General features: G+C 37.2%; 1 protein-coding gene across 1 annotated transcript in view; it reads left to right on the top strand.

Moving 5' to 3' along the window:
* YAF2 (YY1 associated factor 2) overlaps nucleotides 1–12408 on the top strand; it is a 22948-nt gene extending 10540 nt beyond the window's left edge. The window contains exons 2-4 of the mRNA XM_006015912.3: nucleotides 1713–1838; nucleotides 5658–5810; nucleotides 9058–12408. Of these exons, the coding sequence (XP_006015974.1) occupies nucleotides 1780–1838; nucleotides 5658–5810; nucleotides 9058–9295 (450 nt within the window). The 5' untranslated portion in view covers nucleotides 1713–1779 and the 3' untranslated portion in view covers nucleotides 9296–12408. The remainder of the gene's footprint in view (nucleotides 1–1712; nucleotides 1839–5657; nucleotides 5811–9057) is intronic.
* The last annotated feature ends 889 nt before the right edge of the window (nucleotides 12409–13297 follow it).

The following is a 13297-nucleotide window of genomic DNA, read 5'->3' as shown; positions in this document are numbered from 1 at the left end:
GGCGGTGCCCCCAGGCGAGAAGGAGACGGAGCGCGAGGCCCCGTTGCGGCCCACCTGCGCCGCCACCCCCCGCCCTGGCCCCCTTTCGAAAAATAGTCTGTGCATAGCCCGTGCCCTTGTATAGCCCACACCCATCCATTTTTTTGTAAAAACTTGTATAACCCGTGAGCTATATGCGATAAAATATGGTAATTAGTTTACTCCAGCCTAATGGGGCTGCACGTGTAGATGCCAAGATATTTACTGTGGAGCAAATTAGGCAACTGCAGTAATTGTTTTGTGCAGACACCCCCCTAAAGTCTTGTCAAGTTTATATGATTTCTCAGGACTAAGATTTTCCTCCTCTGGGCTTTTTAGTACATAAGGGATATATGCGCACAGATGATGATTTGAGGAAATAACCATTACTACTACTTGATCAAAAAAAGAAAGAAATAGAATGTGACGGAGTACTCACAATGCATACCAATCTGGATCCCCAGTTGCATTACACATTGTGAATTCTTCAAGATGTATAGACCTGTTATTTCTGCTAACAGCTTCTACTGGATATGTTAGGTGGCAATATCTTTTAATGCCCATCCGCTATTTTGGCATTTTTTCCAATGCCCTTCAACTATTCGTATAAAAAGTTACTGACCATCTTAGAAGTATGTTTAGCATAATTATGTTTAAGATGGTCATTAAGATATCCATTCTTTGTCATAGGACATACAAGTGCTTAGAGAGCTAGTACCCTTTGCAGCCATTACAATCCTCCCTGGTTAACAGCTGCAAGTCATCTCTTGGAAGCTCAAGAATTTGAGGGGGAAAGTAAGGATAGAAAGGAGGGAAGCAAATAATGGCTAGGAAAAGGAGACTCTGATAGAATAAAGGGATGCTGAGCTATGAATAAAGGTAACAAATTTTAGAGCACAATAGAACAAATCATTCCAAAATCCACTTAGGAATAGTACATTATGGAGGTACCCCTTATTCAGTATGTGATGTATTTATATATAGCATTTTACGTAACAATCTTACCACCTCCCTTGCGTTATGTATTTGCTTTTAGTGAGAATGCCAATGTTGCATGTGTTTGTTCAAACAAATCCTGCAATGACAACCTTCCCCGCCCCTTCCTCCCCCCCCCTCCCCCCACACACACATCCCTCCCTCCCTTGGCCTACCCCTGTCCCCGAGAAAAGCACCTGTATGGTAATAGAAGGCTAGGTTGCGTGGTGTTATTATTCATAACTTTAAATGGGATGTGTAGGTAAAGCAGCAAAAGTATATTTCAGACACTGCATTAGCATTCTTATTTTCATTGCAGAAATGTTTATTTTCTTCATTTTTAAAGAATCATGTTAAAGGTCTCTGAAAGGATCCTGACAGCAGTGTGAGAAGTAGATAATGGGTAAAGGTACTGTATGAAGTTAGGTGCAAGTCTAACTAATGGCTCATTATGAACAAGGGAGCAGTGATTGAAGAGGGTGAAGAATGAGACAATAAAGGGCTCTGATGCCACTGTGAAGAACAATCATGTATTAGCCCTAGAAAGAACACTTAGGCAAGCCAGTTAATTATTGGTATTATGGGAATGCCCAGAGGCACAATGAATGGTCTCTGTTGTGAAGAGCTTGGAGTTTTACCCAATGTAATAGCATGTGTGCCTATTTGGCCATTGTCTCAATCATTAGTAATTTCACTTTTTCTTCCGTGCATTTCTTTACATGGGCATTATGTAAACAAATCCGTACTTTGGTTTCCTTGAACAACCTTCTTGTGGTGCTTCACTGAATGGTGATCTCTGATCTGAGAACCAGGTCTGTTGCCAGATCTCAAGTAGTGCTGTGGAGGTAAGGATGGCTCTTGGTAAACATTTGAAGCTTTCTCCTTTTTTTAGGGTTGAGTGTACAATGGAACAAACTAGTAATTTCATCAGAAAATAAAAATATCAATAGAAGCTATTTTATAAGCTTTCCCATAAACATGAATTTGTCCTTATAGTCCAAATGAACAAGTTCACAATGCTTATGGGACTCAGTTGTTTAAATAAATTAATGGACAAATATTAAAATTCTACATGTTTCTTATCCCAAAAATGACACTTACTATGTAGTCTTTAACTAGTTACACCTTTGGAAATTTATCATTTAAAGTGTTATGGATATTCTGGCAATGACTGAAGCCAATTTTCTGCTGCAGAAGGGGTTTCTTCTTTCCCTTTTATATGCTTTATAGTATTTTTCTTCACAGTTTCTTTTTATACTTGAAGGACATGACTTGACCTACTGCTAAGTCATAGGCTGTGTTATTGGTTTAAAACTTGATCAACAGTAAAATTTATCTTTTATACTACATGGCCTGCAAAGTATTGGATTGCAGCTCTGTAGCTAAGAAAACAGCTAACCACTAGAAAGAATAAATAAAAGTGTGACATCAGTTCTTTATTGTAACTTTTTTAAAGAAACTGAAATAACTGGGTATTCTAGAAAGTAAAAAGCAAAAAGTTTTGGTAGTAAATATGGTTGCTGTCTTTTAATGGGGATGTAGATGCCTTAATTGTTGCACAGCTTTAGAAATTATTGACAACAAATGCAGTATTGCATGTTATACAGGTGGAGGATTTCTCTTATATTCTATTGAGAATTAGTAAGTAGAGGTGCTCTGATGCATCAGTCCGATGTTGGATCAGCACCGATATAAAGAAAATTGATCGTATTGGAAATTGACGTGATGTGGCTGATAATTTGGGTGATAAATGCCTGTGTTGCGTGCACAGCCGCAGCGCGGCACATAGGCAGCGAGGAGCACAGCCTGGCATCTTGGAGAGTTGCGTGCAGCTGATAAATCTTGTGTGGAGGAAGGGGTGTAGGGGGAGGAGTTCAAGGCCCCTGTGGTGAGGGAGGAATGGGGTAGGGGCTGGGTCAAGCACTGCCCAGTGGGAGCGGGACGGAGCCGCGGCTCATCTAGTGAATGTGGGGGAGCGGGGCGGTTCCTGCTGCTGCGCACTGCTTATCCAGGAGCCACTTGTCGCTCACCCGCTTGTTCGGCTGCTCCCGCCGCTCATCTGGGAGGGCATGGGGTGGGGGGTGCCCCCGGATCTGTGTGGGGCAGGCTGGGGCCAGGGCTGTGTGGGGCTCTTCCTGGCCTGCCCCACTCTTCCCCACGCAGATTAGGAGGTACACAACCTCCTCCCCCCCGTTCCCTCCCAGATGAGCAGTGGGAGCCACCAGACAAGCAGCTGAGTGCTGGACAGCTGGCTCCCAGATGAGCAGTGCGCAGTGACACAAGCGCTCCCAGCCTCCCAGCACCCCCTGGATGAGCTGCAGCTCTGTCCTCTGCCCGCCCTGTCCCAGCTGGGCAGTGCTTGTCCCTGCCCCAGCCTCAGCCCCACCACGGGGGCCTTGATCTGTCCCCACCTCACCCCTTTCTTCCCCCTTCTCCTTCCACCACACCAAACTTAATGGCTGCACGGCTCTCTCCAAGCTTCTGGGCTTGTATCAGAAATCGGATCAGTATTGGCCGATAGGCTTCCTTAAAAATCGGCTATCGGTATCGGCCCCAAAAATCTATTGGTGCACCCCTATTAGTAAGGTGTGTGTCTGTTACACAGAGGAAGTTGTGCAGATTTTTGAGGCAAAATATAATTTGAGTGGACAGGGTAAAGGTGGATATCTGACCTGTTGTCAAACTTACTTTCTAAAGGAAAGAGGTAGGCATAGTGGGGGTTCCAGTCACTATGAGGACACTGAATATTTTGATTTTTATTTCCTCATCACCTTGATCTTCATTTCTCTCTCTGTCATTATTATGACCCTCACCCATCAACTCTGGGGCGGGGTTGTCTCTCTCTTTTCAAATTGTAAAAACAATGCCTCATACGATGCGATACTCATCCTTAATGGATGTTTTAAGCATTATTAATAAAAACTAATCTCCTGTGTGGGGAACTGAAATTACTTCCAGCCCAAGACTTTAAGGAGATGTCTAAGAATTCTTTCAAATTCTTCAGTGGGCACGTCCCTTTTGTTAATGCGCATTAAATTTAGTACTTCCATTGTGAGGTACTAGGAAACTGTGTATTAGCTAGCCTGTCTTAATGTGCATTAACTAAAGAGCACAGTTTGTTTAGTGACACCTTTTTAATGCACATTGAAATAGGTTAATGTGCATTAAAGTGTATGTGTAGACATGCCCAGCAGCTTCTGAGATATCTCTCTCCTATTTCTCCAACTACAAAATTATTTCCTACACTGCTAGAAATTAGTCTTATTTTATAAAATCACCATTTTTTCATTTGATAGGCAAGACACCAAATTATTCTCGGTTACCATGTATTATCTTTTAGTAGTTCTATTGATGGCCTTTGATCTTTTGCCAGTTTTGTATCTGCTGTATTGGTATTTTTTAACTCCAGGACTTGGTACGAGATAGCTAAGGTTTTTCTCTTAAAGGTTGAACCTAAGATTTATTTATATACAATATTTTTTTCTCTAGTACCAATTTTGTAGCCTTTAATGTAAAACTTCCATACAGTCCATACTTTCCTGTGTTCCATCTAACTGTCTTTCCTACACTTTATAGTCTTGCTCAACTTGATAGTATGTACTTAACTGTTAAAAGCATTACTGAGTACACTATAATTTGCTAAAGGGCAGCTACATTGATATTCTGCTTTTGCTATTTCACTTACTACTATACCCAAGCAACAAATGCCATTTGTGTGATTCTGCAGGCTAGAATAGACACATTTTATAAGTCTGCATGAAAGCCAATATAATCTAAAGACTGATTAAAACAATTTTAACATATTTTCTGAATACTATTCCACAGTGCTTATCATTTGTGCTTTTATTTCTAAGGAATACCTAGAGCTTTGGAAATTCTGTTTAGTAAAGGATTTGGAGACTTCAAAATTGTCTTTGTTCTAAACCAGTATAAACTTGAAAATGTGGGGAGTTCCATCAAAATATTTCATTTTACAGAGCATTTTGACTTTGATAAATCTGTATATTCTGATGGATGGCTTGTGTGAAGTTTTCATGGCCACATCTAGGAGTATCACTATCCAAACACTTGCATCCTAATGCATTTGTCATATTTTTTCTAACGAAGAATCAGATTTTAAAAAATAATTAATAAATTGTGATTTATTTGCCATGATTTACAATTTCAGTCAGTAAATTTATGTGTAGACTTGAAGGAGTTCATTTTACTCTGTAAAGCCTACAGTGGCTTGCAACTGGTTACCTGAAAGATCAATTCTCTCCTCTAGTGTTATTGTTCAGTTACTGTAAGCAGAGGTACTCAAACTAGGATCCCCTCTTAATTTAAGCAAGAGGGCAGCTGTCTAGGCATTCTCTGTGAAAGATGTGAACTCACTTTCTTGGTGTGTAACAGTCTGCATATGTACATTTTTGGGCATGTTGCCCTGTCTCTAAATCCTTTTAATATGCGTCTCTCTTTTAGAGACAACATAAGAGGAGATAGATCAACAGGCTAATAGGTAGCATATATTGGGTCTGAATCGGGTATTTTTGTTGTTATGAAAACTGGCTGTTTGATAAGTTTTAGTGTTGCATTTTATATTGGATATTGTTGCTTTTATAACTGAAACAAAGAGAGTATAAGACTGATGTTATGAAACTGAAGTAATATATATGTGCACACAGGAAACCTCGACCTGTCTCTCAGCTGGTTGCACAACAAGTTACCCAACAGTTTGTGCCCCCTACACAATCAAAGAAAGAGAAAAAAGACAAAGTAGAAAAGGAAAAATCTGAAAAGGAAACAGCTAGCAAAAAGAACTGTCATAAGAAAACCAGGTAAAATAATTTAAATGTTTGTGATATTCATAAAAATATTAAATGTTATGAATTTTCACCGGCTTTGCTAGTTCTGCTTATAAACCTGTTAAAATCAGACTAAATAATTACATTGACGTTTCATTGTTAGGAAGTTGTTAGGTAATGTGAAGAACATGACGTTTTTAATCTTGACTAGCGGGAACAGAGTGGAGAGAGTGAGAACAAGAGAGAATTGGATATTGGCATTAAAGGGGGACAAAGTTTTCCTCGTACATAAAAATTATCTGCATCTACAACAAGTACATGTACATGCAAAGTTTCAGTAAATGGGAAGAGGAGGGTGGCAATTCTTCATATAGAAATGGACAGGAAAGGGGAAGCTATCAGTTTCTTGAAGAGCAGAATAGTAGTGTTCTTAGTCACGATACTGAATTTGGGGGTGAGATACAAAGGCTAAATATTGATTTTTTTTTTTTACACCAGAGTCATGAGGCTAAATAAATATGAAATAGTAAGGCTAAGAAATTACCTATTGACAGAAATCAATTTAGTAAATCTGGGTTACTGAAGAAATACTGGATTCTTAGAATACCAATCTGAAATGACAGAGTAAGGAAACAGCCATCAAAGCCTTGATTTTTGCTATGAAGCAGGAACAGTTTGCAGCTAGAAGAAAAAACATGCACAGCAAGATATAAGCAGTTAGTTTTGTCCCAAATGCTCCACAAGTAATGTACTTTAGTCCAAAATATGTAACTAAAATGTTCAAAAGACTGCAATAAATGCAATCTAATTAGGAGGAAGAGAAAAAATGAAATGGCATCACTTAATGTTTTTGGAGGACAACTTGGTCTAGGAAGATTCTGTGGGATCACCTCTACAGAAAAGTAGTAGACATTTCTTATGTGTTGGAAGAAATGAGATTTCTGGGCTTGTCCAGGGGTTAGAAAAGATTGTAAGATGAAAGAAGACACCCCCAAACTAGCATGTTTGTGTTGGCTAGAATTTAAGCCGTTGTTGGAATTCATTTTGTCAATGGGAAGAGAACCTAAATGATATGTTTAGAAATGAGAAAAACATTGTATGGGAATATTGAAAATTCAAAAGTCTTATTATGTGGGAATTGAAAAAAGGTTGACACAGGAAAAAATGGTAGCAATATAAAAGAGGGAACTTGGAGTAAAGTGCCGCTGGACTCAGAATTTACTGAAAATAGCAAAAATCAGATGAGTGGTTTCATTACACATACTCAAATAACACAAAGAAGCAAAAGCAATACTGTACTTGAAGTTGCTATAGTGTTACTGATTGAGACTACTCTGCATGGTTTAAGAGGGTTATTTAATAAAGCAAAGAGGGGGAAAATTATTGCTGCTGCTAGAAATGAGTATAATAAAAACAGTACACATACTGCTGGTTAATTGGTAAGACTTAAAATCCCTTTCTAGCTCTCAGCCCATTTGGGTTAGTAATAGTGAATCTTTCCTTTCCTTGCTACATCATGGAGCAACAAATCAGTTCATTTTTCAGCATTGTCACTTCTGTCCTAGAGGGGGTCCAGTGGCCATTCTAATGCTGCCGCAAATCTCCATAACATGAATGCATGAGGAGTGTTGGCTTACCCTGGTTCTAATTCTGTCAGAGCTATAAATCTATGTGGAGGGTGGGGTAAGAATTTGGCTTTAAGAACACACCACTAAATCATGCTGTTTTCTGTTAATTTCTTTACTTCCAAGTTTGTCCTGGAAAAAGTTGCGGAGTCAGTTAACTATAGGTTGTATAGTTCAGTTTAAGAGGCTTGTTGGGTTTAGGAATGTGAACGATTAAACTATTAATCATTTAACCAATAAGCCCAGTGATAACCAGGTATCATTTAGTGTGGGGTGGGGTGGAGTGGGGCTCAGTCTGGCAGGGAAAGGGGAGAAAAGGGGAAACCACACAGTGCCCCAGCAGAAACCAGAAAGTGGCAAGGCAGGCAGGAGCGGGAGGAGGAGTGAGAGGGCTGAAGGGAACTAGTATCTATAGCCTATGAGGTTGAAGAGGAAAACAGTGGATGGCCTAACGACTTGTCAGTTAAGCTATTAGGTGGTTGTTCATAGGTGCTTCCTCCTTCTCAGCACAGGACTTTTGAGCTGTGTTGTCTGCCTGTTCTGTACCCCATCTCTTCCCACCCACCCCCAGTCAAAGGGCTCTGGAAGTGGCACCCAGCAGGAGCTTTAGCAGAGCTGCTGTGTTATCAGCTAACCATTTAACTGATGTAATTAGAGGAGGTTAAATAGATCATTTAAAAATTATATTTAAATCTCTATTTGAGCTGCGCTGTTCTTATTTGCTGATAATTTCATCTGTTACCTGGTGCTACGATTTTTCTACCTGGCTTGGAAAAAAAGTTAATAAATGGAACTGTTTCATACTTAGATCACCTGCTACAACAGCACCTTGAAGACAGAGGAGTAGAATAGAGTGCAAAACATTTGTAGTTCTGTGGAGCATGGAACTCCAGTTATAGTATGTTAGGGGCACGTCTTCCTGTATTCATACTGCATAGATGCCCATCCATTTTACAAATATATTGTACACCAGGGATCTCAGAATTAGGTACCTCCATAAATCTAGCCCAGTTAGAATAGTGTTCTTTGTGTAATTTTGAAATCAAATTCAATTTGTTTTATGCCTAGCCTCATATTTAGAATTTTCAATATCCTGCAAAATTTGTATTTGACATTAACTTAACTGCAGAAGTTGAAACACAGCTAGTTAGAGGACATGGGATTGGGTTTGTAGCTATCAAATCCTAAGTGTTAATGCCCACTGAGATGAATGGAGGAGTCCGCACTTCTCAGAGCTTTTGCTTTGGTTATCTACAGGCGTGGTTATTACTCCAAATTTCATTTTTAACATTTGTTTGCAGCCACAAAAACTAGCAACTCTTAAATAAATAAAACCTCAGAATGTGGAAAATAGCTTTATGGTCTTACAATTCTGTGGGCCTCAGTTTATGCAATTATGAAGAAGTGTAAAAAGTTTTGCCTATAATTTTTCTTCATGAATTTCAGTGAGGATTTTTTTATGAAAAACGTAAAATACTTTTCCGTATTGCATTCTTAGCTACATGGCGTATTCTTATTTTACGTATTAATAAAATTGCTATGTGCAATACATAACCGAATTAAACTTTTTCCCCAAAGTATGGTAAACTTAAAGGTGTAAGGAAAAAATATTGTGATATGTGGATGCTTTTAATTTGATTATCTGTTCTATTTAGGCCAAGATTGAAAAACGTGGATCGAAGTAGTGCCCAGCATTTGGAAGTTACCGTTGGAGATCTGACAGTCATTATAACAGACTTTAAGGAGAAAACTAAGTCACCACCTGCTTCCAGTGCTGCTTCTGCGGATCAGCATAGTCAGAGTGGTTCTAGCTCTGACAATACAGAGAGGGGAATGTCCAGGTCGTCTTCACCCAGAGGAGAAGCCTCATCATTGAATGGAGAATCTCATTAAAATTTATTTTCTCCAGTTTCTTTAGTCTCTTCTCTTCAAAACATGCAAATATACAACTTCTGCCAACAATTACCACATTTTCATGACAGATTACCCAGGCACAATTAATATGTTTATTGGAATAATTTATGCAGTTTTACAAAAAATGAAGTGAAGCCGGAGAATAAAATAATTTAAATGATGTATATGCTGCATTTATATGCTGCATTTCAGACTAACTTTTTGATTTTCACATTTAAAGGTGCCATGAAAATGTGGTTTGAATGTTCATTATACAGTGTTATTGGTAAGTTCATTTTCACTTTTAGTTTAGTGAATTCTAACACAATTTTTGGATTCTCTACTATTGGCATGTACTGAATTTAAATTTTTATAACATCGTTCAAGCTGCCTAAATATGTATTTGAGAATTGTGAACCATAGTTATATGTATGCAAGTCAAAGATCAACTTAATCAGCTATTGCTGCAACAGAATTTTCATAATGATTATCTTCTTAAAACACCTGCTGGTACTTGGTGTGGTTAAATAGGAAAATGGTTATTAAATAAAACATTTGTATGAATTTTTGCCAATGTTTGACACATTTTACTAGATTACTGTTACTGAATTATGTTGCTGGTTTTACCAATCCTCACACTTAAGACACTTACTGTAATGTTTACAAGTAAAATAGTAAACATATTTGAAGCATTGATTGTTTAGCTTTATAATTCAGATACAGTACTACATTGTCATTTTACACTGGTATTCTTTGTTTTATAATTAACATATTGAATCTCTACATAAGCATTTGGCAAAAAGACTGAAGGTAATTTTAAAATCTGAAATTTTGAAAAAGCTTTAAAAATAACTTAAAAGTGCAGTTCTCATATCTGCTCAGTAGTCATCCCTTGACAGACTTGCACAGTGTCATAGTCAATTTTCAGTTCAGAACAGAAATATTAAATAGTGCACTTGAGTAAGAAAATAACAAATAATGCTATTGCTTTATGTTCAATTTACTAGATCTTGATTTGGCCCTATATTTAATATTGCATCAATCATAAGAAAAAAAATAACCCTATTTTCTGGCATAAACTGTCAAAATTTATGCATTTAGCAATATACCAATATAGAGCAAAAATATTTACAATCCCATCTGGTATTATGTAAAATTACCAATAAAATATTTTTATGAATACAGATTTTGCATTTTTGTTTACAACCAATAAATGTTTTTGATGCACAAAGGTCCATGTATAGATTTAAAAGATAAGTTCAGATTCAATACAAAAATCCATTTGGCTTCTGTAGTAAGGAAGCCCACTTTATTGATTCTCTCCTATCTTTCTCTTGTTCAAAATATATTTTTGGGCCAGTATGAAAGTCGGATAGAATTTTTGGTAGTAAATCCAGCCCTAAAATATTACCTACATTTAAAACATCTCATAACAGCAAAAGTAATGGATTTTTGTAGCCCCTGACAATTGTGATGTTTGGTGGTTTCTTGTAGTAATGTATTTTTCTGTTTTTAATGCAGTACTTCTACAGGCACAATGGTACTGTCTATTTTGTAAGATGCTAGTTGTGAAATACAGTTAGTTGCATAAAATGAAAGTCTGATGTGATATCTAAAAACTTACATACCTCATTCCTTGGTGTTGCTGTTAAGCTTTTAAAAATCCAATGTTAATTATAGGTTATTTCAAATGAATAACTACTGACCTAGTTAAAATGTATTATACTTTATCTTACTAAACAGTACATTTCTTCATTCCAGTTTTCTTCTCAGATTTAAATATCTCTTTAAACATTGAATTTTGAGTTTCATAAATGTTTTTAGGTTGGGGGTGGACTGGGTGTCAAAATTATGTATTTTCCATTGCAAGAATTGGCATACATATTTCTCAGTTTTATTTTCTTACAATATATTTTAGGTGGCACTATGTGCAGAGTGTCCTGAGTTTATGAATTACAGGGAAACCTAATTTTTGGAGTTATAAGTATAATGGTAGTGAATCAGTGCAATGTCCTTGATACAATATGCATGTGAAATGCTAACACATTTCAGTATTTTTGCAAGCATAAAATGGTAATGAAGCACCAATAATTCACTGAATCAGGCCCTTGTTACCATTCAACTTAGTATGGATAGACATAGGTCTGGCAGCAACAGGTCTTTCCATTTGTATAAATAAGCAGTTATTGCTATAATCTCATTAGTAAGGAAAGCAATCTTCAGCATCTCTAAGGGCCAGTTTAATATGTGGTTGAAATGGAACAAGTGACTGTAAAAAAACAAAAAAACAAAAAAACCCAAAACCACAACCCCCCCAGCCCCCTCCCACACACACTTTAGAGACCTCATTTCTATTAATTGAAATTATTTAAATCAAATATTCTCCATTTGTGAAATGGCATGATTTTTTGTTAACTGTCAGTACTACGTACTCCAGGTAGAATCTGAATATCAAGCTGTAGTATGAAGGCAGAAAGAACAAATAATATTTAGCTTGCCATTACTACTGATGCATACAACAATTAGAATTGTTTTGCTTTCCTACAGCTTAAAGCGGTGTGATGATGCTGTTAGCTGTGTAGGAAAAAAATGGTAAAATAAGGCAACCAGACTCAAGTTACTCAACTATTTAACAAGCCTCACCTTTGTACTTTCTAAAAAAAATTCTTCTAAACCAAGTCCTTTTTCTAACTGCAAGTACACAAAACTGTTTGTTACATCTTTATTCAGTTGTAGAAAGTGAAAACCTACCATTATAACTTATTTTGTTAGTTATTCTCCTTTTACTACACTCTGCATAGTGACTGATCATCATCCGTTCGTTACCTTCTAAGTATATACACCATTCTTCATCAGCCATGCATTTTTGGGTGTTTACATGAGATGATCAACAAAGATGAATGTGATGGTGTTCCATGTAAATAAGTTCCTTTGTGCATTGATTGTCCAGTGTTTAAAAAAAAAAAAGCAGGGGGGGAGGGGGGGAGAGGGAGAATGAGATGCAGTTAATTTGCTGTAAAAGTGTACAATAATTCAATGTTTTGTCATCCTGTCTTTGCCACTAATTATAGCTGGCATAAGGAAATGCTGAAATATACAATAGTAGGCTGTGATTTTTCCTTCTGAATTACTAAGTCTGCAAAATGGAAGCAATCAAAATCTGTACCTTGTAATATGTCAAATTCTGCAATGTAAAATGTTAAGTCTATGAGAAATGCCAAGGGAAAAGGGTATATTCAAAAGCTTAATTTTTTTAAAGTTTTGATATGGTGACTAGTCTTGAAACTATCCAGATTATTGTCTAAAATGTTATCCTACTGTACATGTTTCTCTAGCTACTTGATGTTGTATGGCATAGATTATATAGTCCAAGCAATTTTTGAGATTATGGGTTATACTGCACTTTAGATTTTTTTTCTATTGTGATCACAGACAGTGAATTTTATCTAGCCATGTGAATAGTTTAATTACCTTTTTTCTACCACCCTTCTGTGGCACCAGGACATGTCTTCCGAATGTCACACAATTGTGTGATTCTGTCCCTTATAGGTTTAATTCTTCTTCTCATCTCAAAAGACTGAAGTTCTTCCTTAATTATGCAGCTGGCTGTGCTTGTGTAATACAGGATTGAACCAGTTGTGGAACTGTCTCTAATGTGTACCTCCATGAAAATCCTGTTTTTTCTCTGTATCTAAGGTATTTATCTGTCTGTGTTTAATGCCTTTAGTTCCTTCTATTGTCTACTAGAGAGGTGGGCTGAAATTAATTCCCTTTCAACTAGCAGAAGTCATAGTAGAGAGATTAAATTAACCTTTCCTCTGGCAACTGCGTGTACCATATTTGTAGTGGGCTTGATCTGTCTTAGCTCAGGAAATAAGATACATTAAAATGCTAATGCTGTTCTTGGCAAGTGGACCAGTCCAATGTTAGGCTTATTTAACCAGCAACTCCTCGTAACAAAGTGTTAGGATGTGAGGTTGTTGTAAATATCATTTAAAAAGT

This window comes from Alligator sinensis, unplaced genomic scaffold (genome assembly GCF_000455745.1).
Source record: "Alligator sinensis unplaced genomic scaffold, ASM45574v1 scaffold147_1, whole genome shotgun sequence".
Classification (NCBI taxonomy): domain Eukaryota; kingdom Metazoa; phylum Chordata; order Crocodylia; family Alligatoridae; genus Alligator; species Alligator sinensis.
The sequence above is the reverse complement of the archived record's forward strand: the minus strand, read 5'-3'. Positions and strand labels throughout refer to the sequence as shown.